Source organism: Prionailurus viverrinus, chromosome F1, assembly GCF_022837055.1.
Source record: "Prionailurus viverrinus isolate Anna chromosome F1, UM_Priviv_1.0, whole genome shotgun sequence".
Classification (NCBI taxonomy): Eukaryota; Metazoa; Chordata; class Mammalia; order Carnivora; family Felidae; genus Prionailurus; species Prionailurus viverrinus.
The window spans coordinates 13,908,944-13,935,041 of NC_062577.1; the positions used below are offsets into that span (position 1 = coordinate 13,908,944).

The window sequence follows — 26,098 nt, forward strand, 5'->3', positions numbered from 1 at the left end:
GCTGAAAGCTTCCCCTAATCTGGGGAAGTAAACAGAAATCGAAATCCAGGGGGCACAGAGAACTCCCATCAAAATCAACAAAATCAAGCCAACATAAAGACATATCATAGTTAAATTTGCAAAATATAAAGAAAAAAATCCTAAGAGCAGCAAGAGAAAAAGGGGTCCCTAACTTATAAGGAAAGACAAAGTTAGCAGATTTCCACAGAAACTTGGCAGGTCAGAAGGGAATGGCATGATATATTCAGTGTGCTGAATGGGAAAAATATGCAGCCCCAACCAGAGTGACCTGATTGAACAGGACGCTGAGATGCTTTATGGATTGATCCATGCCCACTATATCTTCACCAATCATGGTATTCCCCAGATGTTGGAAGAGTACCAGCAAGGAGACTTCGGCTACTGTTTCCGTGTGTACTGTGAGAACCAGCCAATGCTTCCCATCAGCCTTTCGGACATTCCAGATGAGGCCATGGTGAAGCTCCTTGCCCCAAGTGCATGGACATGTACACACCCAAGTCATCACGGCACCATCACATGGACAGTGCCTACTTCAGCACCGATTTCCCTCACATGTGCTTCATGGTGCACCCCAAGTACTGGACAAAGTGGCCTGCCAACCAGTTTGTGCCCAGGCTCTAACAGTTTCAAGATCCATCCAATGGCCTACCAGCTGCAGCTCCAAGCTTCCAACAACTTCAAGAGCCCAGTCCAGATTATTTGCTGATTCCTCACCCCACCTGTCCTTTAGCCTTTAACATTTCCATTCCTTTGCTGCCACCCCTTCAGGAACTCTTTATGGTTTTTAGTTTAAATTAAGAGGATCATTATTGTGGTGGGAATATGAAGTAAAGTGGAAGAAAAGGCAAAAACCCACGAACAAAAAAACAATACTAAGCTAAGAACACTGTACCAGCAAGGCTGTAATTCAGAATAAAAGGAGACATAGTTTCCTAGATAGACAAAAACTAAAGGAGTTGGTGACCACTAAACCAGCCCTGCAAGAAATATTGAAGGGGACTCTTTGGGAAAGAAAGACCAAAAGCAACAAAGACTAGAAAGGAACAGAGAAAATCTTCAGTAACTGACAAAACAAGCAATAAAATGGTACTAAATTCATATATATAAATTACTCTGAATGTAAATGGACTAAATGCTCCAATCAAAAGACATAAGGTGTCAGAATGGATAAAAAAACCAAGACCTACCATCCAAATGCTACCTACAAGAGACTCATTTTAGACTTAAAGACACCTGCAGATTGAAAGTGATGGGATGGAGAACGATTTGTCATGCTAATGGACATCAAAAGAAAGCAGGAGTAGCCATACTTATATCAGACAATGTAGATTTTAATGTTTATTTAGTTTTGAGAGAGAGAGAGAGAGAGGACAAGCAAGGGAGAGGCAGAGAGGGAGACACAGAATTGGAAGCAGGCTCCAGGCTCTGAGCTGTCAGCACAGAGCCCAACGTGGGGCTCGAATCACGAACTGTGAGTTGAAGTCAGATGTTTGAACCACTCAGGCGCCCCAGATAATGTAGATTTTAAACCAAAGACTGTAACAAATAAAGAAGGGCACTTTATCATAATAAAGGGGTCTATCCAACAAGATGATCTAACAGTTGTAAATATTTATGCCCCAAAGCACATAGATCAATTAATAACAAACATGAAAGAACCCATTGACAATAATACAATAATAGTAGGGGACTTCAAAACATCCCACTTACATCAATGGATAGATCATCCAAGCAGAAAATCAACAAGGAAACAGTGGCTTTGAATGACACATTGGACCAGATAGACTTAACAGATATATTCAGAACATTTCATCCTAAATCAACAGAATGTACATTCTTTTTGTGTGTACATTTGAAAAGATGTTCTCCGGAATAGATCACATACTGGGTCACAAATCAGGCCTCAGCAAGTACAAAAAGATTGAGATCATACATGTGTATTTTCTTTTTTTTTTTTTTTTTTTTTTTTTAAATTTTTTTTTCAACGTTTATTTATTTTGGGGACAGAGAGAGACACAGCATGAACGGGGGAGGGGCAGAGAGAGAGGGAGACACAGAATCGGAAACAGGCTCCAGGCTCTGAGCCATCAGCCCAGAGCCCGACGCGGGGCTCGAACTCACGGACCGCGAGATCGTGGCCTGGCTGAAGTCGGACACTCAACCGACTGCGCCACCCAGGCGCCCCATACATGTGTATTTTCTGACCACAATGCTATGAAACTTGAAGCCAACCACAAGAAAAAATTTGGAAAGACCACAAATACAAGGAGGTTAAAGAACATTCTACTAAAGAATTAATGCGTCAACCAGAAAATGAAAGAAGAAATTTACAAAATACATGGAAACAAATGATAATGAAAACACTATGGTCCAAAACCTTTGGGATGCAGTAAAAGTGGTGATAAGAGGCAATACGCAGCCATCCAGGCCTACGTCAAGAAGCAAGAAAAATCTCAGGTATACAACTTAACCTTACACCTAAAGGAGCTAGAAAAAGGACAACAAATGAAACCTAAAGCCAGCGGAAGAAGGGAAATAATAAATATCAGAGCAGAAATAAAGGATACAGAAACAAACAAACAAGCAAAAAACCTCCAGTAGAACAGATCAATGAGGGGCACTAGGGTGGCTCAGTTGGTTAAGTGTCTGACTTGATTTTGGCTTGGGTCATGATCTCACTGTTGTGAGATTGAGGTCTGTGTTGGGTTCTGTGTGGAGCCTGCTTTAGATTCTCTCTCTCTCTTTCCCTCCCCCCCCCCACTTCCTCCATCCCTCTCCCCAGCCTCAAAAACTATCTCTCTCTCTCTATCTCTTTCTATATATCTATATAATAGAACAGATCAATGAAACCAGGAGATGGTTCTTTGAAGTAATTAATGAAATTGATAAACCCTTAGCCAGACTTATAAAAAATAAAAGATAAAGGACTCAAAATCACTAATGAGAGAAGAGAGATCACAACCAACACCACAGATGTAAAAATAATTAGAATATTATGAAAAATTATATGCCAACAAATTGGGTAATCTGGAAGAAATGGATAAATTCCTAGAGACATAAACTATCAAAACTGGAACAGGAATAAAGAAAACTTGAACAGACTGATAACCAGCAAAGAAATTGAATCAATAATAAAAAAAATCTCCCAACAACAAAAGTCCAGGACCAGATGGCTTCCCATGGGAATTCTACCAAACATTAAAAGAAGAGTTCATACCGATTCTTCTCAAACTGTTCCCGAAAAATAGAAATGGAAGGAAAATTTCCAAACTCCTTCTGTGAGGCCAGCATTACCTTGATTCTAAAACGAGATAAAGACCTCACTAATAAAGAAAATTACAGGCCAATGTCCCTGATGAACCTGGATGCAGAAATTCTCAACAAGATAGTAGCAAGTTGAATCCAACAGTACATTGGAAGAATCCTTCACCATGATTAAGTGGGATTTATTCTTGGGCTGCAGGGATGGTTCAGTATTTGCAAATCAATCAATGTGATAAACCACATTAAAAAAGGATAAGAATCATATGATCCTCTCAATAGATACAGAAAAAACATGAGAAAGTACAGCATCCATTCTTAATAAAAACCCTCAACAAAGTAGGGATAGAGGGGACATACCTCAAGATATAAAGGCCAAATACGAAAGACCTATAACTAATATCATTCTTCAGTGGGGAAAAACTGAGAGCTTTTCTTTTCTTTTCTTTTCTTCTTTTCTTTTCTTTTTTTTCTCTTTTAATTTTTTTTTAATCTTTATTTTTGAGAGAGAGAGAGACAGAGTGCGAGCGGGGGAGGAACAGAGAGAGGGAGACACAGAATCTGAAGCAGGCTTCAGGCTCCGAGCTGTCAGCACAGAGCCTGATGCGGGGCTCCAGGTCACAAACTGTGAGATCATGACCTGAGCTGAAGTCAGATACTTAACTGACTGAGCCACCCAGGTGCCCCTTCTTTTTTTTTTTTTAATGTTTTATTTATTTTTGAGACAGAGACAGAGCATGAGTGTGGGCAGAGAGAAAGAGAGACACAGAATCCAAAGCAGGCCCCAGGTTTTGAGCTGTTGACACAGAGCCTGATGTGGGGCTCGAACCCATGAACTGTGAGATCATGACCTGAACTGAAGCTGGACACTTAACCAACTCAGCCACCCAGGTGCTCCAAGAGTTTTTCTTCTATGGTCAGTAACAAGAAAGGGGTATCTACTCTCACCATTGTTATTTAATGTAATACTAGACGTCCTTGCCTCAGCAATCAGACAACAAGAAGAAATAAAAGGCATCCAAATCAGCAAGGAAGGAGTCAAACTTTCACTATTCACAGACTACATGGTACTCTACATAGAAAACCCAAAGGACTCCACCAAAAAATTGTGCTAGAACTCATACACGAATTCAGTAAAGTCTCAGGATATAAAAACAATGTACAGAAATCTTTTGCATTTCTATACACCAATAATGAAGCACCAGAAAGAGAAATCAAGGAATTAATCCCATTTTCAGTTTCACTAAAAACCATAAGATACCTAGGAATCAACCTAATGAAAGTGGTAAAAGATGCGTATTTTGAAAACTATAGGACACTTCTGAAAGAAATTGAAGAGGACCCAAAGAAATGGAAAAGCATTCCATGCTCATGAATTATAAGAACAAATGTTGTTAAAATGTCTATACTGTGCAAAAGCAGTCTACACATTTAATACACTTCCTATCAAAATACCACCAGCATTTTTCACAGAACTAGAACAGATAATCCTAAAGTTTGTATGGGACCACAAAAGACCCCAAATAGCCAAAGCAATCTAGAAAAGGAAAGCAAAGCTGGAGGCATCACAGTTCTGGACTTTAAGCTGTATTACAAGGCTGTAGTCATCAAGACAGTATGGTACTAGCACAAAAACAGACATATAGATCAGTGGACCAGAATAGATACCCAGAAATGGACCTACAGCTATATGGTCAACTAGTCTTCAGCAAAACAAGAAAGAATATCCAATGGAAAACTGGACAGCAACATGCAAAAGAATGAAAGTGGACCACTTTCCTACACTATACACAAGAATAAATTAAAAATGCATGAAAGAGTTAAATGTAAGACAGGAAACCAAAAAATCTTAGAGGAGAACATAGGCAGGAACCTATTTAATTTCAGCCATGGCAATTTCTTGCTACATACGTCTCTGGAGGAACAAGAAACAAAAGCAAAAATAAACTGTCAGGATTCCATCAAGATAAAAATCTGCACAGTGAAGTAAACAATAGTTAAAAGGCAGCCTTTGGAATGGGAGAAGATATTTGCAAATGACATATCTGATAAAGGATTAGTATCCAAAATCTATAAAGAACTTATCAAACTCAACACCTAAAATATAAATAATCCAGTTAGGAAATGGGCAGAACATATAAATAGACATTTTCCCAAAGAAGATATCCAGATGGCCAACAGACATATGAAAAGATGCTCAGCATCACTCATTTTTAGGGAAGTACAAATCAAAACTACATTGAGATATCACCTCACACCTGTCAGAATGGCTAAAATTAACACAGGAAACATGTTGGTGGGGATGTGGAGAAAGGGGAACCCTCTTAAACTGTTGATGGGGATGTAAACTAGTATAGCCACTGTGGAAAACAGTATGGAGGTTCCTTGAAAGTTAAAAATAGAATTACCCTATAATCCAGCAATTGCCCTAGTAGGTGTTTACCCAAAGGATACAAAAATGCTGATTTGAAGGAGCACATGCATTCCAGTGTTTATAGTGGCATTATCAACAATAGTCATAGTATGGAAAGAGCCAAAACGTTCATTGGCTGATAAAGATGTCATTGATATATACAATGGAATATTACTCAGCCATCAAAAAGAATGAAATCTTGACATTTTCAATGACATGGATCGAGCCAGAGTGTATTATGCTAAGTGAAATAAGTCAGAGAAAGGCAAATACCATATGATTTCACTCATATGGAGAACTGAAAACAGATGAACATAGGGGAAAAAAGGGAGAGGCAAACCATAAAACAGACTCTTAACTATCAAGAGCAAACTGAGGGTTGTTGGGGGATGGGTTAAATGGGTAATAAGTCATTCCAAAGGGAATTTGTACTGAGCACTGAGTTTACATGTAAGTGATGAAACACTAAATTATACTCCTGAAACTAATTACATATATGTTAACTAACTGCTAAATAAATAAATAAATAAATAAATAAATAAATAAATAAATGCAAGATGTTAGAGGTACAGACACTCAGAGAGAAGTTGAATTCCAATAGATAAAATTTGGATACCTCTTGAAAGCTATGCACTTATGGTCATTCCCAAAGTGAGGTTTTTGTTGAATACTTAAAATGGTCATGTTATCAAGTTAAGGGATTAAAGCTCTCTAAGAAACCTTGAGTTTCGTTCTCACTACTTTTCTTGAAAAGAGGATGATATTTTGCATAAGAATAATACACCTGAAGGATAGAATGATGCAACAGATTCCCATTCCTTTCACTATGACCAACCAGATTTTAGGGCAGAGGAACAGAAGCATGGATTGTAGTTTGACTTAATGGAGTATCTGACTTTCACATAGGTCACATTTTATATGCTGGCCTTTATCACGTTTTCGAAATTTATTATGAGTTGTAAATATACTCATAAAAAGATTAATGTATCAGATCCTATGTGATGTTTTCAACTGAAATAATATAAGCGAAGAGTAATTCTCAATACACGGGAGTACCTTGTCACTCCAGGAGTGTGTGTCTTCAGTTGAGAATTTACTGTGTGCATTGAGAAATGTCATTTATGGAATGGGCTACATATGTAAATGATAAATAGGTAGAGTTGAGAACCATCGACTATAGAAGTCACTTATGCTGAGATTCAGTGGCCCTCAGTCCAAGTGGGTATACATGGAAGGCTCTTTGACTTTGTAATGCAATTTCATTTTGCCACCCATTCAGCTAAGAAGTGTGCAGAGCAAATGGATCTTTTTCACAGTGCAGACTACAGGTACATTTGGCACTTAGTAATTATCTCAGTTTTGAAGAGTCTGCACTATAGACTGTGAAAAATGTAGACAGTTGGTATTCAGGATATTCCCTCTAAAGAAAAAATTAATGATTTATTCTTTTAGATTTTTCAAGTGTGATTCCCATGTCCGTTAAGATCATTAGGAGGCCATCGGTAAATCAAGTTTGTTATTTGGTATGTTTTATTAAAATTGTAAAGGTTTAATTAACTTCTAATGGGCGCCCACTACTTTGCTAAGTGCTGTGGACATGAAAATAAATAAGACATGACTCTTATCTTGAGGAGCTTTTAGTCTAGTTGAAGAAAAAGACCCATATATAGATAATTTTAGTAATATATTGTAAATGCAGTAATAAGAAATGATCAGAATATAATGTGAGCTGACTAAAAGAAAGTTTGGCCTGAAAATTCAGGGAAGACTTCTTGGAAATTGTGCCTAGGAGTTCAGTCTTGATTAATGTATATTATTTAGCTAGAAATATTTGGATGCCTGGTAAGGGAGACCTTCCAGGCAGAGGGAAAACAGCATTATGTGTGCAGTAAGTTATATTCACTCATAAAGGTGGGAAATGATACATTATGAGATTAGAATACAGAGGGTGACTGATGATTGAGGGCCATGTAGGCCATTCTGACTTTGTATTTTTATGCTTTAATCAAGGGTTGGTATAAGAGATATTTCTACAGGTGTGGTAAAAATGTCTTCATGGACATGACTTATTATGTTATTCAGGGTATTTTGTATAAAGATTTAAGAGATTGCTCACACATCTTGGGAAAAGGTATCTTTCTAAGTGAAATTATTTTTTAAACTTTTATCAGTAAGAATTGTGCATGTAACCCTTCATTTTTTTCATTCTTGTCTTTGGAGAAGGTTAAAGCTTAGTGTTTCATTTACCTGTTGTATGTTGTTTTTGCTTTGATGTTCTGATCTAAGGCATCGTCTCAGTCCCACAACGATCCTTGACTTTTCTTTTCTCTGTTGCCATGTATCTATATACATTTCGTTTTTTCTGCTAGAACATGAATTCCTCAAAATCAGGGAGCATGTCTCTGTCATATTTTTAAGCTTGTCCTTGTAATGAATGCTTAGTAAATGTTTGAATGAATCAGTAATTGATTAATTGATGTTTGGTTCATTTTACTTGTGCCTATCGTTAACTTCTGTCTCAAATAATTGTTTTTGGTACATGGATAGGGTAGATATAAATAAATAAGGTATAAATGTACTAGTGGTATGGGCTTCATATATCTCATTTCTTATATCATCAGTTTCTCAATACATGAGGAGGACATTGTATAATAATAGCTACTGTTTATTGAGGGTATACTATATGCTAGGTACTTAAAACTTTCCTTCAGATTGGCCTTTCTTGTGCCATTGCATATGTTGTTCCTTGTTGGGAAGATATTTTCATCAGAACTTGTGCTTGCTGCCTTTTTCTCATCATTTGGATCTCAGCTCAAGGCTTAAGTGTTATCTCTTCAGATAGTCTTCCTTGACAATTTCTAGCTAACATAGGCCCTTTCTTTCTTAGTTTTTTTTTTTTTTTCTGGAAGTCTTCCCTTTTACACTCAGTGTTAGTCTTTCTACCATCTTTTTCTAATGGTACTTTGAACACACCATTCTAATAATTCTAAAAATACCTTATTATAAATATGGGCTTTTAAATTCATTTCTCTCACCTTCCAGAGTGTGAGTTCCTAAGGGGCAGATGGTGTTTTATTCTCTTTTGAGTTCCCATTGCTTTAGTATGTGGCAAGTGTTAAATAAATATTTGTGTAGTGAATGGAAATATCTTTGAAATGTTAGATTCAGTGAAGAATAACATATTTTTGGTTTCAAAATATGTTAATAGGCGTTAGAATAAGTGATATAAGGGTGAATAAGTGTTCAGAACAGACTTAACATAGCAGGCTTCAGACCCCTACCCTTAGAAAAGCCTGTTTTCAAGGTCAGCCCTTGGCTCTTACTGGAAAACAGATTTCGAGAAGGTTCCCACCATTCCCTAACTGAGAAGAGTGGCTCACTGTGCCTGCACTGTGTGTACTAACAATATTGTTTCATGCTGAACATGTAGCTTTCCTTCTGGACTGTGGAATTTTGGTACATGCTAGGCAGAAGGTCCTTATGTGATCAGCCCCAACAAAAACCTCTTTCGTGAGCTTTCCTGGTAAACAACATTTCACATGTGTTGTCACAACTCATTGCTGGAGGAGTGAAATGTGTCCTCTGTGACTCCATGGGGAGAAGATTCTGGGAATTTTGCACCTGGTTTCCTCCAGACTTCACCCAGTGTCCAGTGTGCCTTCTCCCTTTGCCAGTTTTGCTTTGTACCCACAGCAATAAGTCATAAGTGTAAATACAACTCTATGCTGAGTCCTGTGAGTCCTCCCAGTGAATCATTGAACCTGGGGGTGATCTGGAAGACCTCTGATATAATAAGATAGATAAATCTTTTGTACTTCTAATTTTGGGAGAAATGATAGATAATAAACAAGAAAATATCAAGAACTAATAATGCCATTTAGATATTTAAAATTGGCTGATTGGTGTGGTTAGTTACTTTAGATTATATGTTCAGGTAAAAATTTCTCTTAGGATGTGGCATTTAAACTGAGATCTGAGTAATAAGAAGAAACCAGCCATTGGGAGATGGGGAAAGAGCATTTCTGAAGAGGAAACAGTGCAGAGGAAAGTGAAAGTGTGCCTGGTGTGTTTGAAGAATAGAAAGGAAGGCAGATGACTGAAGGGGAAGGGGAAGCCAGAAAGTGGTACGATACAGACATGGTCAGGTAGCCAAGGGCTATTTTGTAAGTTCCTGTAAGCCACAGTGAGTTGGTTTTTTTTGTTTTGTTTTTGTTTTTTTGTTTTGTTTGTTTGGTTTTTTTTTGAAGACTTTGAAGTGTTTTAAACTGGGCAGAAGAGACAAAGATTTGATTCATGATTTCAGAACACTTCAGCAGCTGTATCTGCGGAGAGAGAAGTTCTGTGGAGTAGAGATGGAAACAGGGAGACCATTGGGAGACTCTTAAAGTAATCTGGGCCAAAATGTTGGGGGTTTGGATGAGGGTTGTAATGTGGAGAGGGAGAAAAGTAGAGAGATTTGAGATACATTTTGGAGGTGGAATGGACAGGGGTGGGTAATTAAATGTAGGCATTGAGGGAAAAAGAATAACTCGTAGATTTCAGTTTTTAACTGCGTAGATAGTGCTGTCATTTATGAAAATGGGGAAGGGGAGCGAACGAGGAAAATACAGGTAGGTGAAGAAAATTAAGGATTTTGTTTTGAAAGTTTTTCAGATATCCAATTGGAGATGTCATATAGGCAGTTGATACATAGGTTCTGAAGTTAGTGCATTTCTTTTAATCATCAAACATGTATTGAGTGCTTACCAGTTGCCAAGTACTTTGATAGGGTGAGGAATGCCATGATGACTAGGACACAGTCCCTTTGTTAAGCAAGTAAGTTAGATCAGAAAGGAAGGCAGGCAAGTATTCAGGCCATTACAGAGATGTGTTATCATACGGCCATGCAGAGAGTCTCTTTTGGCGATTTCTGCCTGTTTCTCCCATTGTGTTTTGTACTTGGTAACCTCTTCATCAGTTACTAGCTTTCCCTTAGGAGGAGAATATAAAAAAAAAAAAAATCCAAATGCAGAGATGAACCTGATTTCGCTGTTACTTCCTTGACTACCTGGTTTCATGTGGCTGCTTTGACTAGTCTTGTGGGCATTTCCCACTCCTTTCTCGTTTACTTGTGAGTATTTTGCCTTTCAGAGTTACACTTATGGCTGAAGGGGTCATCTGCCCAGTTAGAGGGCTCGTGAGTGTGTTGTGTACCACAGAGTGGGTGTTGGGGAGCTCCCTTTCCACCTTTCAATTAAATTTGAGCTATTCTAATGGGTTTTTTCTTCTCTTGCTTCCCTTTGTTTCTAATTTTCTCCAACCCTTGCTTAGTTTTTCTCCCTCTGATTGGCTGCCTTTTAAAAAGTCATTCTTTGAATAATAAGTCTTAAAATAATCCTTCAGTGTAACTATTTACATATGTTCTTTCTTATAATCTGCCAGACACTAATTTCTTTCTTCGTCACCCCTCAATTTATTTTGAAAAGTCATTGACAGTGCATTCAAATAGACACTGCCCGACTTTTTATTATAAGACCATACTAGTCTCTCCAAACACATCAAATTGTACATGTTAAATATGCACAGCTTTTCATACGCCAATCATACTTCAATTAAAAGCAAAGGAAATGAGCAGAGAATTAAAATGCATTTCCAAAGCCCTGAAAATACAAAATGTAAATAAATACCTAAGTAAATTCTAAGTCATTAATATCCCAGAAAAATGTAAAACATAAACACACACACAAAAGGATAAACTAGCCTCATGATCAAGAAAACTGTTTAATGTTAAGAGCCTTAGCCTTTTTTCCCCTCAAATGTAAGCTAGCTTTTTTCTATTCTGATTATCTGTACAAATTTGTGAGTCTAAAAGAACAATGAAAAAAAAAAAAAGGAAGGTGTATTGACTGCCCTGGTTCTCTTGAGTATGGTTGACAGATTTCAGTGATGAGTGATACATTTTTATTAATCACATATGCTTAGCAACTACAGGGTTTATTAATTAGAAACCTGTAATTAGAGTCAGAATGACAGTGACGATGGTTTAGTTGGAAAGAAATCATGAAATTTGTGATCTCTTCCACCTTGAATCTTCTATGATAAATCACCTTGCTTTTGACAGTAGGAAATGTTATCACATTTCAGAAATTAAGGATGATCTTTTGTTTTACTCCAATAATTTACATTTGGTTATCAGCTTCCATACAGAACAAGTATTTTCTGACTCTGTCATGTGAGAAATGAGAGATATTATATTCAAGGTCATAAAAATGTGGCTATAGTTTTTGGCTGCCCAAAATGACATTGTTTATTACTAAGTAATCAAAATAAATCACTTTTACACTATTCCAGGTTGACAGGTGTCATTATATAGACCCGTATTCGTACAGGCTTTGCCAGATTACTAAGATTTTTTATTCCCCTCCCTAATTGTTTAGAAGAGAGTTTACAGGAACCTTTGGTTCCCTGTATCATTTACAGCAAACAGTACTTATTAAAAAAGAAAATTAAGGGGAGAATCTTTGAAAACCTGCAATAGTCATATTTTATTTATGGTTATCAGTTTTTTTTTAAACATTTGTTTATTTTTGAAAGAGAGAGAGAGAGACAGAGTCCAAGCCAAGGAGGGGCAGAGAGAGAGGGAGACACAGACTCTAAAGCAGGCTCCAGGCTCTGAGCTGTCAGCACAGAGCCTGACATGGAGCTCGAACCCACGAGCCACAAGATCATGACCTGGGCGCTTAACTGACTGAGCCACCCAGGTGCGCCTATCAGTTTTTTATTTTATGAGTAATCCTTCAGATGATCTCGTCATCTTTAGATGAAAAGAAGAATGAGATTTTGTGCTAATTTTCCCCTAGTTTTGTCATTTATTTTTAACTCCATTGAAAAAAAGCTTTTTTGTGTGTGCACCCGCATGTGTATATATGTATATATGTGTATATACATGTATACACACACGTATGTACACATACATATATATGTGGATATACATACACACACATATATACATAAATATGCATATAAATAAATATATATATATATTTTTCCTTTTATGATGTCTGCTGATAGCAGTTCTGAAATTTTCCTTTTATGATTAGGATAAAAAACAATTATTTTTTCAAAGCAGGGAGTGGCCAAAGTTGAGAGAGCCCATAAATTATTTTGATTGAAGTATCATACATATTTATTTTGTTTGTTCTAAAAATTTACATTTATTGTATCTTATTTTGGTCTTGCACAGTTAGTTCTACTGTCTGCATGTTAGAAATGAGTGGATAATAAGAAATAAGGCTGGAAAGCTTTTTTAGTTACTTTGAAGTTCTGGGCCAGAAACTGACGACTCCATAATAAAAATAATAGAAAATGTTACCTCACATTTGAGTACTGCTGTGTGATGGGCACCATGTTTAGTATTACACATGCATTTTCATTTAATTTTACACTACTAGGTGATTAATATTGTTACTTTCATTTCACTGACGTTTAAAGAAAGTAGTAGTCCTGTGGTGCAGGAGTCTGATGACATCTGGTATACTCTGTGTGGTCCTGCTTTCTGAAGGAGGAGAGTGACTGTGGGGAAACAAATTGAGAAGGAGAACGTTCATGGAAAAGATTGAGGTTGGGCATATTAGAGGAGTCTCTAGCCAAAGTTTGCTACCTAAGTTTAGCAGAGTCTCTCAGAGACCTCTTCTAAAGTGAACTTTATAGAGGAAGTTGAAGCTGTTAGCTACGGATTCCCTCAACTTTGTATCTTAACGTCTTTAAGCTTTTCCAAAGCCCCATATTCAGTCAAAATACAGGATGTACTTCTGGTCAGTCACTACCTTTAATCCAAACCTGGGCAATTTCATGTCTTTTTAGGGAATTGGCCTGATTCCTCATCTTTCTCTTTCCAGTGTTTTCTTTCTCAGTTACCTTACATGTATGAACATGTTCTAAAAATAAAGCAGTAACAAAGAAATACTTCCATTTTTTCCTCAGTTGAGTAAAGGCTACTAAATAAAGACAAGATACACTCCCAGCCCTGACAGAGCTTGGATTCTGAGAAAGGGAAAAAGATGTGTAACACATGAAAGTTATAGGTATTAAATGCATCATAATGAAAACAGACATGTTTTCTTGGAAGTCTTACAGATATTATTGTAGGAGTCTCTGTAGGAGCCAAAAAGGAAGAACTGGCCAATTTTCTGGGGAATGGGGCTTGATGAAGGAAGTATAATGCTTGAAATGACCGTGTTGTTCTTTTTAGCAATATTATACTCTCTTACCTTCCCAAAGCTCATGAGCTTGGATAAAGAAAAATCGACATTTACGGTCACGATTTCCCACTCATTCATTCTTCAAAATTTGCACTCCGGCTTTTATCCCAGTATTGTACATCATAGGAGGTTAATTGGTTGAATGAAAACAGCTTTTAATAGCCAACATGCCTGTCTTTTGCCAGACACTGTAATATATATGTGTTTTGCATAGTAATTTGCTTAATTGCTATTCCCATTTTACAAACAGGTAGCTGAAGCACAGAGAGGTTAAATAACTTAACCAGCATCACAGCTACTAAGTAGTGGAACTGGGTTTCACATCCAGGCATTTTGGCTCCAAAATCCAGTATGAATGACTGAATGGACCTGGTTGCCTCTACTCATGTCTGCACATAGATGCCCATGTACGGAAGGTCACTAATTTTCAAGACATACATTTTTTGTACCTGTAATGGATTTTCTTTTCTCGCATCTTCTCCTCTCCAATTACCAATTTGGGAAACTTCTAACACTCTTTGGCCAAATACATCTAGGTACTGGAAATATAGAAATTAAAGTTAGTCCCCGCAGCCAAGAAACTTAAAGTCTAATAGGAGAAGATGGAGAGGAAAATAGAGATTGTAATATGGTGTGATAATTGCCATGAAAGAATATGCTCAGTGGAGTAGCATTTAGCCCATCCAGAAAAGGGTAATCCTAACCTGAATTTTGATGGAAAAGAAAGATTCAAGAAGATAGGAATCCCAGCCTTCTATCATTTTTCCTTTCTTTTTCCTCTCTGTAGAATGGGATACAGTTGCTTTTTCAGAACTTTCAGAGTTATCCTTTTACATATCCACATTGTTCTGTTGTTCCTTTTCTTCTTTGTCATGTGCTACTTGCTAACTTCCTCACTCTTTCTTACTGCACTTTGGTCTCCAGTGTCTTTGTGATTCATATTTTTTTTTCTTAGTTCATTGCTTTCATTCTGCCTAGACACTCTGTCATGTCTAATATAGTAGGAACTTTATATTTCTTTAGCTTCCTTTCTTCCTCTCTAGCAGGAAAGCCATTAAGTATTTAAAACACCTATGGTAAGTAGTTTCTGCAGTAAAGAAGATAGATCTGGCTCACTTTTGAGGTGACTGGGATATCAATTTCATCCTTATTCTTCCTGAATGTCAAGGGGATTACACCCCTGAAGCCTCTCCATTATCTCTTGTTCCAAGTTCAGTGTTTCTTGGTCATGTTGCTTTAAATATGCCTGCATTTTCCATTCTTGGCTCTGGCTTCCAGCATTTACTAGATAGATGTTGGTACTTGGCATAGGCTGGTATCTGCTAAATGCCAAGCATAGTCTCCCATGAAAACGTGGTAAGAAAAACTATAAGGAGAGGTGGTATGACTCTGGATTCAAACTGAGGTTAAATTCTGGAGTCACCTAGTAGCTGGGCGACTTTGAGCAAGTTACTTAACCTCTCTGTGCCTCAATTTTCTTATTTTGAAAGTGGGAAAATTAGTAGTGACTACCTTATTAGGTTATTTAGGGGATACTATGAGTTAATGCTTATAAAACTAAAGAATAGTGCCTGGAATATAGATAGAAAGGGCAGACATTCAATAATGGCCTAGGATTTCTGTTTTCTTTGGATAAGTCCTATTTTTTATCCAAGTATTTGGGCCCTGTGTTGCTGTGGTTTCTGCCTTAATTGTTCATCAGGGATTTAGTTTAACTTCAGTGTGCCCATTTTTTTCTCTTCTCTTTTGTGGTTCTCCTCTGCTACTCTAGGAGTTTACAGTTCTAATTTCCTTTTTGTGGTGGAAAACAGCTTGAGAGATTGTCAGGGAGAAAATACCTTGTTATCAGTGATGATTTTATGGCTTATTAGTAGGGGTTTATAACAATGAAATAGGTTTTTGTTTTCTATAGCAACAGGGATTATTTAAAAGGTAAAAGTCCTTTCCCCATGCTCATTATAGTTACATGTACTTATTTTAAAAGATAAGAGTATTCCAGAAGTATGAAACTTAAAAGTCAGGGGTGCCTGGGTGGCTCAGTCAGTTAAGCATCTGACTCTTGGCTTTGGCTCAGGCCATGATCTCATGGTTTGCGAGTTTGAGCCCCGCATCGGGCTCCGTGGTGACAGTGGGGAGTCCACTTGGGATTCTCTTTGTCTGCCCCTATCCCTGCTCAAGCTCGCGTTCTCTAAGTAAGTAAATAAACTTAAAAGAAAAAAAAAAGAAAAGTGAAAGATGCATTCCCTGAATATTTATTGAATGCCTACTATGTGATAAGATACTGGTAGGTGCCAAAACACAATTGCTCTTAATAGTTTGGTAGAGGTGCCTGGGTGCTCGGTTGAGTGTCTAACTCTTGATTTCGGCTGAGGTCATGATCCAGCCTTGTGGGATTGAGCCCGGTGTTGGGCTCTGTGCTGAGTATGGAGCCTGTTAAAGATTCTCTCTCTTTCTCCTCCTCTGTCCCTTTCCCTCACTAGCACACACTCTCTCTAAAAAAAAAAAAAATTGGTGTATAATCTTAACAGATGTTGAAAAAAAATTTTTTTAATGTTTATTTATTTTTGAGAGGTAGAGATCTAGTGCAGGCGGAGGAGGGACAGAGAGAGAGGGAGGCATAGAATCCCAAGCAGGCTCCAGGCTCTGAGCTGTCAGCACAGAGCCTGACCGCAGGGCTTGAACCCACGAACTGTGAGATCATGACCTGAGCTGAAATCAGATGCTTATCTGACTGAGCCATCCAGGCGCCCCATCTTACAGCTATTTTTAAAGGTCTTTGTAATCGTATAAGTAATACTACTTACAGAAATAAAACCATACTTAAAAATTACTAATTTGTTTCTTGCTTTTCATCACAAAGTAATGTATTTTAGATGGTTTTCATATTAGCATAAAAGATTTAGTCAATTCTTTTAAACTATTGGATAGTATTTTTTGAAAGGATGTACCATAATTTAACAAACTTCTATTAAATAATACGTGATAGTTTTCAATTATTATTACAAGCAGTGATACAATGAAATCTTTTACATATATCTCTTTGGCATATGTGTTCCTGGAAGAATAAATTTTTAAAAGTGTAGTTGCTAAATCAAATGGCATATTAATTTAGAATCTTAATACATTTTAAAAGATGACTCTTATTTAAACATCAGCTTTCTTGCTTGTTCCCCCATATTTTTATCAACAGTAGGTATTATTCCTTATTTTATCTGTTTTTTTTTGTTTCATTGTTTTAATTTAAATAAAAAAATAATTGAGATAGGGCTTTCTTCAGTGTCTTTATTGGCCAGTTATATTTTATACAACTGTACTATGTTTATGTCCTTGGACCAATTTTCTGTTGGATTTTTTAGTTTATTGAGTATTAAGACCATTTGTCATATGTTCAAAAAAATTTTTTTTAATGTTTATTTTTGAGAGACAGAGAGGGAGACAGGGAGGGAAGGAGAGAGGGAGAGAAAGAGTGTGCATTCAAGCAGGGGAGGGGTAGAGGGAGAGGGGAACAGAGGATCTAAAGCAGGCTCCAGGGTCTGGGCTGACAGCAGAGAGTCTGATGTGGGGCTCAAACCATAAGCCATGAGATCATGACCTGAGCTGAAGTCAGATGCTTAACTGACTGAGCCGCCCAGGTGCCCTGGAAATTTTATTTTAATGTACTCTATACCTTACTTCATATAAGGTTTTAATTTATAGGTAGTCAGATTTCTTAATCTTTCTTATGGCATCTCAATTTTGTTTTATTCCTTTACCAACAACAATAAGAAGAATCTGAGATTTTCTGTGTCAGTAGTAATGATTTGAGTCCTATTTTCTTTTTCCCTTTCATTATGTTCTTAGATTTTAGTCTCCAATTTAGCATGTACAACTTCATCAAATACTTTGGAACCTTGTTGTATTATTATTTACTGTGGAGCAAAACAGAGTATAAGGTGGGACCATCCTGGACCCTGCTTAATTGAAATCCAGTTTATATTATAAGTACTCATATTATACTTGGTACCAATTTATAGGAAGAGTGATCAGCAGTCCCTATTTGCCTGAGATAAGTTTCACCTTTTTTCCAGTGTAACTTTTTAAAAAAATTTTCTTTTAATGTTTATTTAGTTTTGAGAGAGAGAGGGGAGAGAGCACGAGTGTAGGGGAGGGAGTGAGGGGTGGGGGAGACACAGTGTGAAGCAGGCTCCAGGCTCTGAGCTATCAGCACAGAGCCCCATACGGGGCTCAAACTCACGAATCGTGAGATCATGACCTGGACCAAAGTTGGATGCTCAACTGACTGAGTCACCCAGGTGCCCCTCCAGTGTAACTTTTAATAGTGACCCTCTTTACTACCTCAGTTTAGATGAAAAATTGTAAGGATTATAAGGGACAGTTGTTTACCTGGGATAGTTCTTTAGGACATTTTAATATTAAGGCTTCATTTGTTGCTGTTTACATTATTCCTGCAATACTTCATTTGTTTTAGCTTTTTAAAAATCTCTCATTTCTATTATTTTCATGAACTTGTTGCAAAGTTCACAGAATTGCTTATGTGAGGTATTTACCACCTTGACCATTCCAATATCCAGACTAATGTTCACATTTTGAATAAAGTGTTCTAAAGAAGTTGAAGTACTGGGGCACCTGGGTGGCGCAGTCGGTTAAGCGTCCGACTTCAGCCAGGTCACGATCTCGCGGTCCGTGAGTTCGAGCCCCGCGTTAGGCTCTGGGCTGATGGCTCGGAGCCTGGAGCCTGTTTCCGATTCTGTGTCTCCCTCTCTCTCTGCCCCTCCCCCATTCATGCTGTGTCTCTCTCTGTCCCAAAAATAAATAAACGTTGGAAAAAAAAAAAATTTAAACGTTGAAAAAGATAATAATAAAAAAAAAAGAAGTTGAAGTATTTGTCTACGTGTGTGCATATGTTTTGGTTATATTTTACTAAACGTGATAAAATCTTTTTGTGTAAGTATGACCAAATCTTTTAACTAGGCCAAATATACCTACCTTTATTTTAATGTTTTTTGGTGTTAATTATATCCACTGATATGAATTAGTTTATACTTCGACCATTGGCTTTGTGGTATGCTGAGTAATACTGTTCTGAACACAGATCCCTGTGGGACTCACTTAATGCCAACTTCTGTTGTACTGTTAACAACATTGATAAAACACTGGTCCTTGCAAAGAGACAGACAGATTTTTATCTAGCTTATTTTATCATTCAGATAATACTTTTCCAGATTTTTCGTATATAGCTCTGTGTCAAAGTCCTTATTCTAATGAGATAAATTGTGCCCATTACATTTCCTTTCTCTGCCACCTCTGTTACCGCTTAAAAGATTTATTGGGGCACCTGGGTGGCTCAGTCGGTTAAGCGTCCGACTTCAGCTCAGGTCACGATCTCACGGTCCGTGAGTTCGAGCCCCGCGTCGGGCTCTGGGCTGATGGCTCAGAGCCTGGAGCCTGCTTCCGATTCTGTGTCTCCCTCTCTCTCTGCCCCTCCCCCGTTCATGCTCTGTCTCTCTCTGTCTCAAAAATAAACGTTAAAAAAATTTTTTTAAAAGATTTATAGAGCTTACAGTTACTCATTTCATCACTGATTGTAGGCTGTAACTCAACCCATCTTACTCTTTCTAAAGCTATTACTTTACATATTGGGATATTTTATAAAATTGCCATTTTAAAAGGCCATTTTAGTATTTCCTTTAGTCAGAAGTATTTGTACTTATGAGGGAGCCTGGGTGGCTCAGTCAGTTGAGCATCTGACTCTTGATTTCAGCTCAGGTGGTGATCCCAGGGTTGTGGGATCAGGCCTCGTGTGGGATTCTGTCTCTCGCCCCCTCTGCCCCCGTCCCCTGCTCACGGTCTCTCTTTGTCTCTCTCAAAAACAAAAAATTTGTACTTATGAATATACCCTTAAAACCTTAAAGTTTTAAATATTTCTAGTTGTGTGTTATCATAATATATATATTTCTCAGTGTTATATATTGATAGTTCTCAGTATTACATATCGATATATATACCTGAATCTTCATTTCAGTGTTTGTTTGTATTAATAATAAAAGATTAATATTTGAGAATATTAGTCTCGTGAGTAGTGAGTGTATCACATAGGAATTTCTGATTGTGTTACCATTAACTTTATAATTTTACTCTCTTGGGGCGCCTGGGTGGCTCAGTTGGTTAAGTGTCCGACTTCGGCTCAGGTCATGGTCTCATGGTTCATGAGTTTGAGCCCCACACCAGGCTCTGTGCTGACAGCTCAGAGCCTGGAGCCTGCTTGGGATTCTGTGTCTGCCTCTCTCTTTGCCCCTACCCCACTCATGTTCTGTCTGTCTGTCTGTCTCTCTCTCTCTCTCTCTCTCAAAAATAAACAAACATTAAAAAATTTATACAATTTTACCCTCTTTGGATAAAGTTATTTATATATAGGTATTTTCAATTTCATACTATGTAAACTGAATAGGAATTTTTATAAAACATTTAATGCTTTGGGATTATATTTATCTCGGCACTAAAGATATATTAATGAAGTTTTTACTGTTTTTTTTCCAGTGGGCATAATAATATAAGCAAAAGTATTGTTTGTTTTATTAAACACACAGTCATATTCCTTGATTAATAATATATAAATATCAAAAATATAATACAATGTTGGTCATTTTTTTTTTTGTGTTTCTCCTGCAGAGAGTGATAATGAGCTCTCAAGTGGAACCGGTGATGTGTCTAAGGATTGTCCTGAGAAGATCCTTTATTCTTGGGGAGAACTGCTAGGAAGATGGTAAAAAATTTATTTTTCTTATTGAAAATTTTACATTTACCTAGTTGATGTTCATTTGTCTTATTAAAATCTATATGTTTATCTTAATATTAGTATATTAATGTACTTTAAAAACATGAAAGTTAAAATATAATTCATAGATACTCTTTATGTTTGCCTGAGTCTTCCACCCAATATGGTCTTATTTAACTTACTTTTGGAAGATATATTTGTCTTATTATTTCATTCAGGCAGAACATTGCTCAGAGTAATCAACTCTTTGCTTTATTGCTAAAATATGTAAATATCTATTGTTAAAGGGTTATATTTCCTTTCTCTCCTAAGTCTATTACCGTGAAAAGAGGCTATAGTGCTTAGAGTTACTCATTTCACCACTGATTATAAACTGTTAACCAAGCCTGTTTTATTCTTTCTGACTAAAACTGTTACTTTATGTTTTGTAGCATTTTATCTGGAATTACAAAAAAGGGTACTTTGTTTATATTTATTACACATACTCTGTTTATTAAGTTTTTTAAAGAGGAAATCATGACTATCAGTTGTTAGTAAAATTAAATAATTTTGCCCACAAAAAGATTCTGCCATACCAGTATATAGAAACCACGATTTATTATTGAGTATGTGTATCAAATTACATGCACGCAGGTAGTCCAGGAGAAACTACTAGGTCTGGGAAAAATTTCACACATTTTATACAGTAAAGCAGAAGAAGAAATAATTAAAACTTTATTTTTTTTTAAAAATGTATATTTATTTTTGAGAGAGAGAAAGAATGAGAATGTGCGGTGGAGGGGCAGAGAGAGAGAGAGGGACAGAGGATCCAAAGTGGGCTCTGTGCTGATAGCAGAGAGTCCTATGTGGGGCTCAAACTTGAACTATGAGATCATGACCTGATCTGAAGTCAGATGCTTAATCAACTGAGCCACCCATGTGTCCCTAAAACTTTATACCTTTTGATAAAGATAATCTTCATCAAATCTCCTATACACTTCCTAAGGGATTCCTGATTTAATTTAAGAGATACATATTTATAGCTCTGATGGTCGGGAAGCTTGTGACTTCTCAGTATGAAATCTGGAGAGTAGGTTTATCAACTTCCTGAACAAAATGTTGAACCTATTATGTTTTTAAGGAGATACCCTAAGTGTTAGGAGGGCTAGCTGTCTCCCCTTAATCGAACAAAGAAAATTCATCTTATCTTGTGTACATACAAAATATAAATTGAACACATCTCAGAGGGTTTATTTAACTCCTTAAGTAATGGAGCCAGTTAGATATTACAACCAATCAGGATGAGAATTCAGTTTAGAGATTTATATTCTCTTCCTGATAATTCACTTGCATTGCCAAGAGCAGGAATTATTTTCATAGCTATGGACAAAAAACTTATGCATGTCTAGTTTTCCACACATTATCTTCTGTTGAGAGTTGTAAATTTGCCTTATCAAAGACGAATAGAAACACACACCTCTATCATATCAGGTAATTCCCAGAAGCTGCAGCATTCCATACAAAAGGTAATTCCCAGAAGCTGCAGCATTCCATACGTTAGCCCATTTCAAAACTTTTCACAATTTTTCCCTATATTGTATCCAGAAGTTAATAGATTAATGTAATAAGCATTGTCCATGTTTCTAAATTTATGTTTTTACTGATTTCACTTAGTATTATTCATGGCAGTTGTTAAAGGTGATAAGGAAGACTTTATTCAGGAGGGGGAGCTATCGTGACAGGTATAGGGGTTCCTGAAATGAGGTCTTGCAGTAGGGGAGAGACTGGGCTCAACTCCAGATACTGCAAGGAGAAGCACAAATTTACAGCCAGGGAGAGGGTGGAGGTTAGCAAATGGAAAATTACTGAGAGAAAACATCAGGGGTAAAGAGATTCGTGGCTAACTTGACTTAACAAATTCTTGCTAAAGGTGGATCAGGATGATCAGACATTACTTGAATATGGTGGAAGATGAGGAACTCAATTAGAAATCAAGAGTAATCAGGTACTGATGATGGCAGATTCTGGCTAAACTGACTTAGTAGGATTCTTGCTAAAATTGGACAATGCAGAGATGAGCATGGAAGCTTAAAAAGTCAGACCTATTTGAGAAGAGAGTTCAGGTGAGCCTAAACAAGTTTGGTCAAAAAGAGAGTCTTTGGGAGCACCTGACTGGCCCAGTCAGTAGAACATGCTAGTCTTGATCTCAGGGTTGTGAATTTGAGCCTCATGTTGAGTGTAGAGATTACTTAAAAGTAGTAAAAGCTTTGAGAGGGAGAGGGAGAATATCTTTGTCATTAGTTAATAGAATTTCATAGGGGAGTTAGGTGTTGGGAGTGGGGAAGGGGTGCTGATCAGAGCAAGAAGATTGTTAGAGTCTAGTCTGGAAAAGAGAAGCCATGCCAACCTTTTCAAACAGAAGGGTATTAATGCAAGTAATTGTTTTCTAGTGTGTTAGAATGCTGAAAGAAGACATTGAAGTAACCCCAGTAGTAGGAAGCAGCTGTATCCTCTAGGGCCAGAGAAATAAAATGGAAGAAGTTTTGTGACCAGAATCTAGGGACTCAGTGTAGGTCTCCTGAGGAGCTGGTGCAGGGACCTCTGAGGAAGGCTGTGCAACTGGTTGCTTAGGCTTTTGAGGATACTCAGAGTAGCTAGGGTTTAGAAGGAACCGTGAGGGGAGGGGTCATTTGGTTAGTTCTTTGCTTCTGAAGAGATACCCAGACCCCTGAGCTGGTTGGGGGAAACACTTTGTGATTGGTACTAGTATTTCCTAGAGGGCCTGGTAGGTATTAGTAATTCTCGGGAGTTGTGGTATAGCTACTCCTGGCGGTGCAATCTTTCTTTTCTTCTACCGTTCGATTGCGTACCGCTGTTACTTATTGGCAGAACCTACCTTGGACACTGAGTTTTACAAGGTTGTAGGATACAAGGTAAGTAATGCAAAAATCAATCTTGTTTATATATACTATCATTGAAAATTGGAAAGGAAATTTAAAAACCTACAAAAGCACTAGAAAAAAAATCAAACATTTAGGTAGAAACTGAATAAACTGTTACTAGATCTATACTTTGAAAAACTAGAGAACAGTAATGAAAGACCTCAATAAATGGAAAAATATACCATGTTCATAGAATTAAAGTCTCAATATTGTTAAGATTTCCATTCTTCCCATACTAATCATTGGGATCAGTGTAATTTCAGTCAAAATCCTAGTGGAATTTTTTGGGTAGCAATTGAAAAGCTGATTCTAAAATTTGTATAGAAAAGCAAAGTAACTAGAAGAGCCAAAGCAATTTTAAAAATGAAGAACAAACTTGGGAGACTTATACTACCTGATTTTAGGGATTACCTGATTTCAGGGATTACCATCAAGCTACAGTAATCAAGACATTACTGATTAAAGGATAGACACATAGATCAAAGTTGCAGAATAGAGAGTTCGGAAATAGAACCACACAATATAAAAAGATATTTCTCCAAAAAGACATACAAATGTCCAGTCAGCACATGAAAAGATGCTTAACATCATTAGCTATCAGGGAAATGCAAATCAAAAGCACAGTGAGATACCATTTTACATCTACTGGGATAATAAAAAAAGACAATAACTAGTGTTGTTGAGGGTGTGGAGAAATTGAAACCCTAAAAACACTGCTGATAGCGATGTAAAATGATGCAGCCATTTTGGAAAACATTCTTGGCATTCCTCAAAAGGTTAAATACAGAGCTATGATATGGCCTAACAATCCCACTTGTAGCTATATACCCAATAAAAATGAAAGCATATGTCTATGTAAACATTTGTACATAAATGTTTATGGTATCATTGTTCATAATAACTAAAAAGTGAAACCAATCCTCATGTCTACCAAGTGATGAAAGGATAAATAAATGTGGTATATACATACAGTGGGATATATTCAGCAATAAAAATAAAGTACTGGTACATCTGCAACATACATGACCCTTAAAAACATTATGTTGTGTGAGGAAAACAAATCAGAAAAAACCAATTGTGCGATTTTATTTATATGAAGTATCCAGAATAGGCAAATTCGTAGAGATAGCAAATAGATTAGTGGTTGTCTAGAGCTGAAGTGGGGATTTAGGGAAGTAGGGAGTGATTGCTAAGAAGTACGGGGTTTCTTTTTAGGGTAATGAAAATGTTCTAAAATTAATTTTGGTAATGGCCACACAACTGTGAATATATTAAAACCACTGAATTAAGTACTTCAAATTATATCTCGATCTAGCTGTATACACAAAAGAAATATGCACAAATATGGTCTATTGATTTTAAACAGAGGTGTAGTCAAGATTTGATGGAGAAAGGATAGTCTTTTCAGCAAATAATGCTTAGTAATTGGATATCTATTTGCAAAAAGTAAAAACAGTAAAAAAGAACCTTGAAGCACACCTTGCCCTGTATAGAAAATTAAATCAAAATGGGTCATAGGCCTAAATGTAAGCCAGAATTATAAAAGCTATAGAAGAAAACATAGGAAATCTTTGTGACCTTTGGTTAGGCAGAGATTTCTTACATATGACACCAAGGAATGATCTATGAAAGAAAAAAACTAATAAATTTGACTTCATCAAAACTAGAAACTTTTGTTTTTCTTTTTTTTTTTTAATTTTTTTTTTTTTAACATTTATGTATTTTTGAGACAGAGAGAGACAGCATGAACGGGGGAGGGTCAGGGAGAGAGGGAGACACAGAATCTGAAACAGGCTCCAGGCTCTGAGCCATCAGCACAGAGCCTGACGCAGGGCTTGAACTCACCAACTGCGAGATCATGACCTGAGCCAAAGTCAGACGCTTAACCAACTAAGCCACCCAGGCGCCCCGAAACTTTTGTTTTTCAAAAGACATTGAAAAGAATGAAAAGTTACACACTGGGAGAAAATATGTGCAAAACTCGTATCGATAAAAGACTTATATCCAGAATAAAAAAAAAATTCTCAAAACTTAATACTAAAAAAAGCCCATTTAAAAATAAGCAAAAGATCTGAACAGACAATTCACCAAAGAAGATATTTTGGGGGCGCTTGAGTGGCTCAGTTGGTTTAAAGTGTTTGACTCTTGATTCCAGATCAGCAGGTCATGATCTCATGGTTCGTGCGTTCAAGCCCCATGTTAGGATTCTTTCTCTCTCCCTCTCTCTCTGCTTCTCCCCTGCTCTCTCTTTTCTCTCTCTCAAAATAAGTAAATGGACTTAAAAAAAGATATTTTGGATTACAAATAAGCCTATGAAAAGATGCTAAACAACTTTAGTCATTATGGAAATACCAATTAAATCCACAATGAGATATTACTATATTACTATACGCATACTCAAGTGGCTAAAATAAAAAAAAACAAACAAACAACAATAAAACACTGGTAATACCAAGAGCTGGCAAGG

General features: G+C 37.0%; 1 protein-coding gene and 1 pseudogene across 5 annotated transcripts in view; both read left to right on the forward strand.

Moving 5' to 3' along the window:
- RABGAP1L (RAB GTPase activating protein 1 like) overlaps positions 1-26,098 on the forward strand; it is a 765,564-nt gene that overhangs the window by 197,452 nt on the left and 542,014 nt on the right. For all 5 annotated transcript variants that reach the window (XM_047840293.1, XM_047840290.1, XM_047840291.1 and 2 more), the window contains one exon: positions 20,605-20,698. In XM_047840293.1, the coding sequence (XP_047696249.1) occupies positions 20,605-20,698 (94 nt within the window). The remainder of the gene's footprint in view (positions 1-20,604; positions 20,699-26,098) is intronic.
- Positions 257-727, forward strand: LOC125155592 (casein kinase II subunit beta-like; annotated as a pseudogene).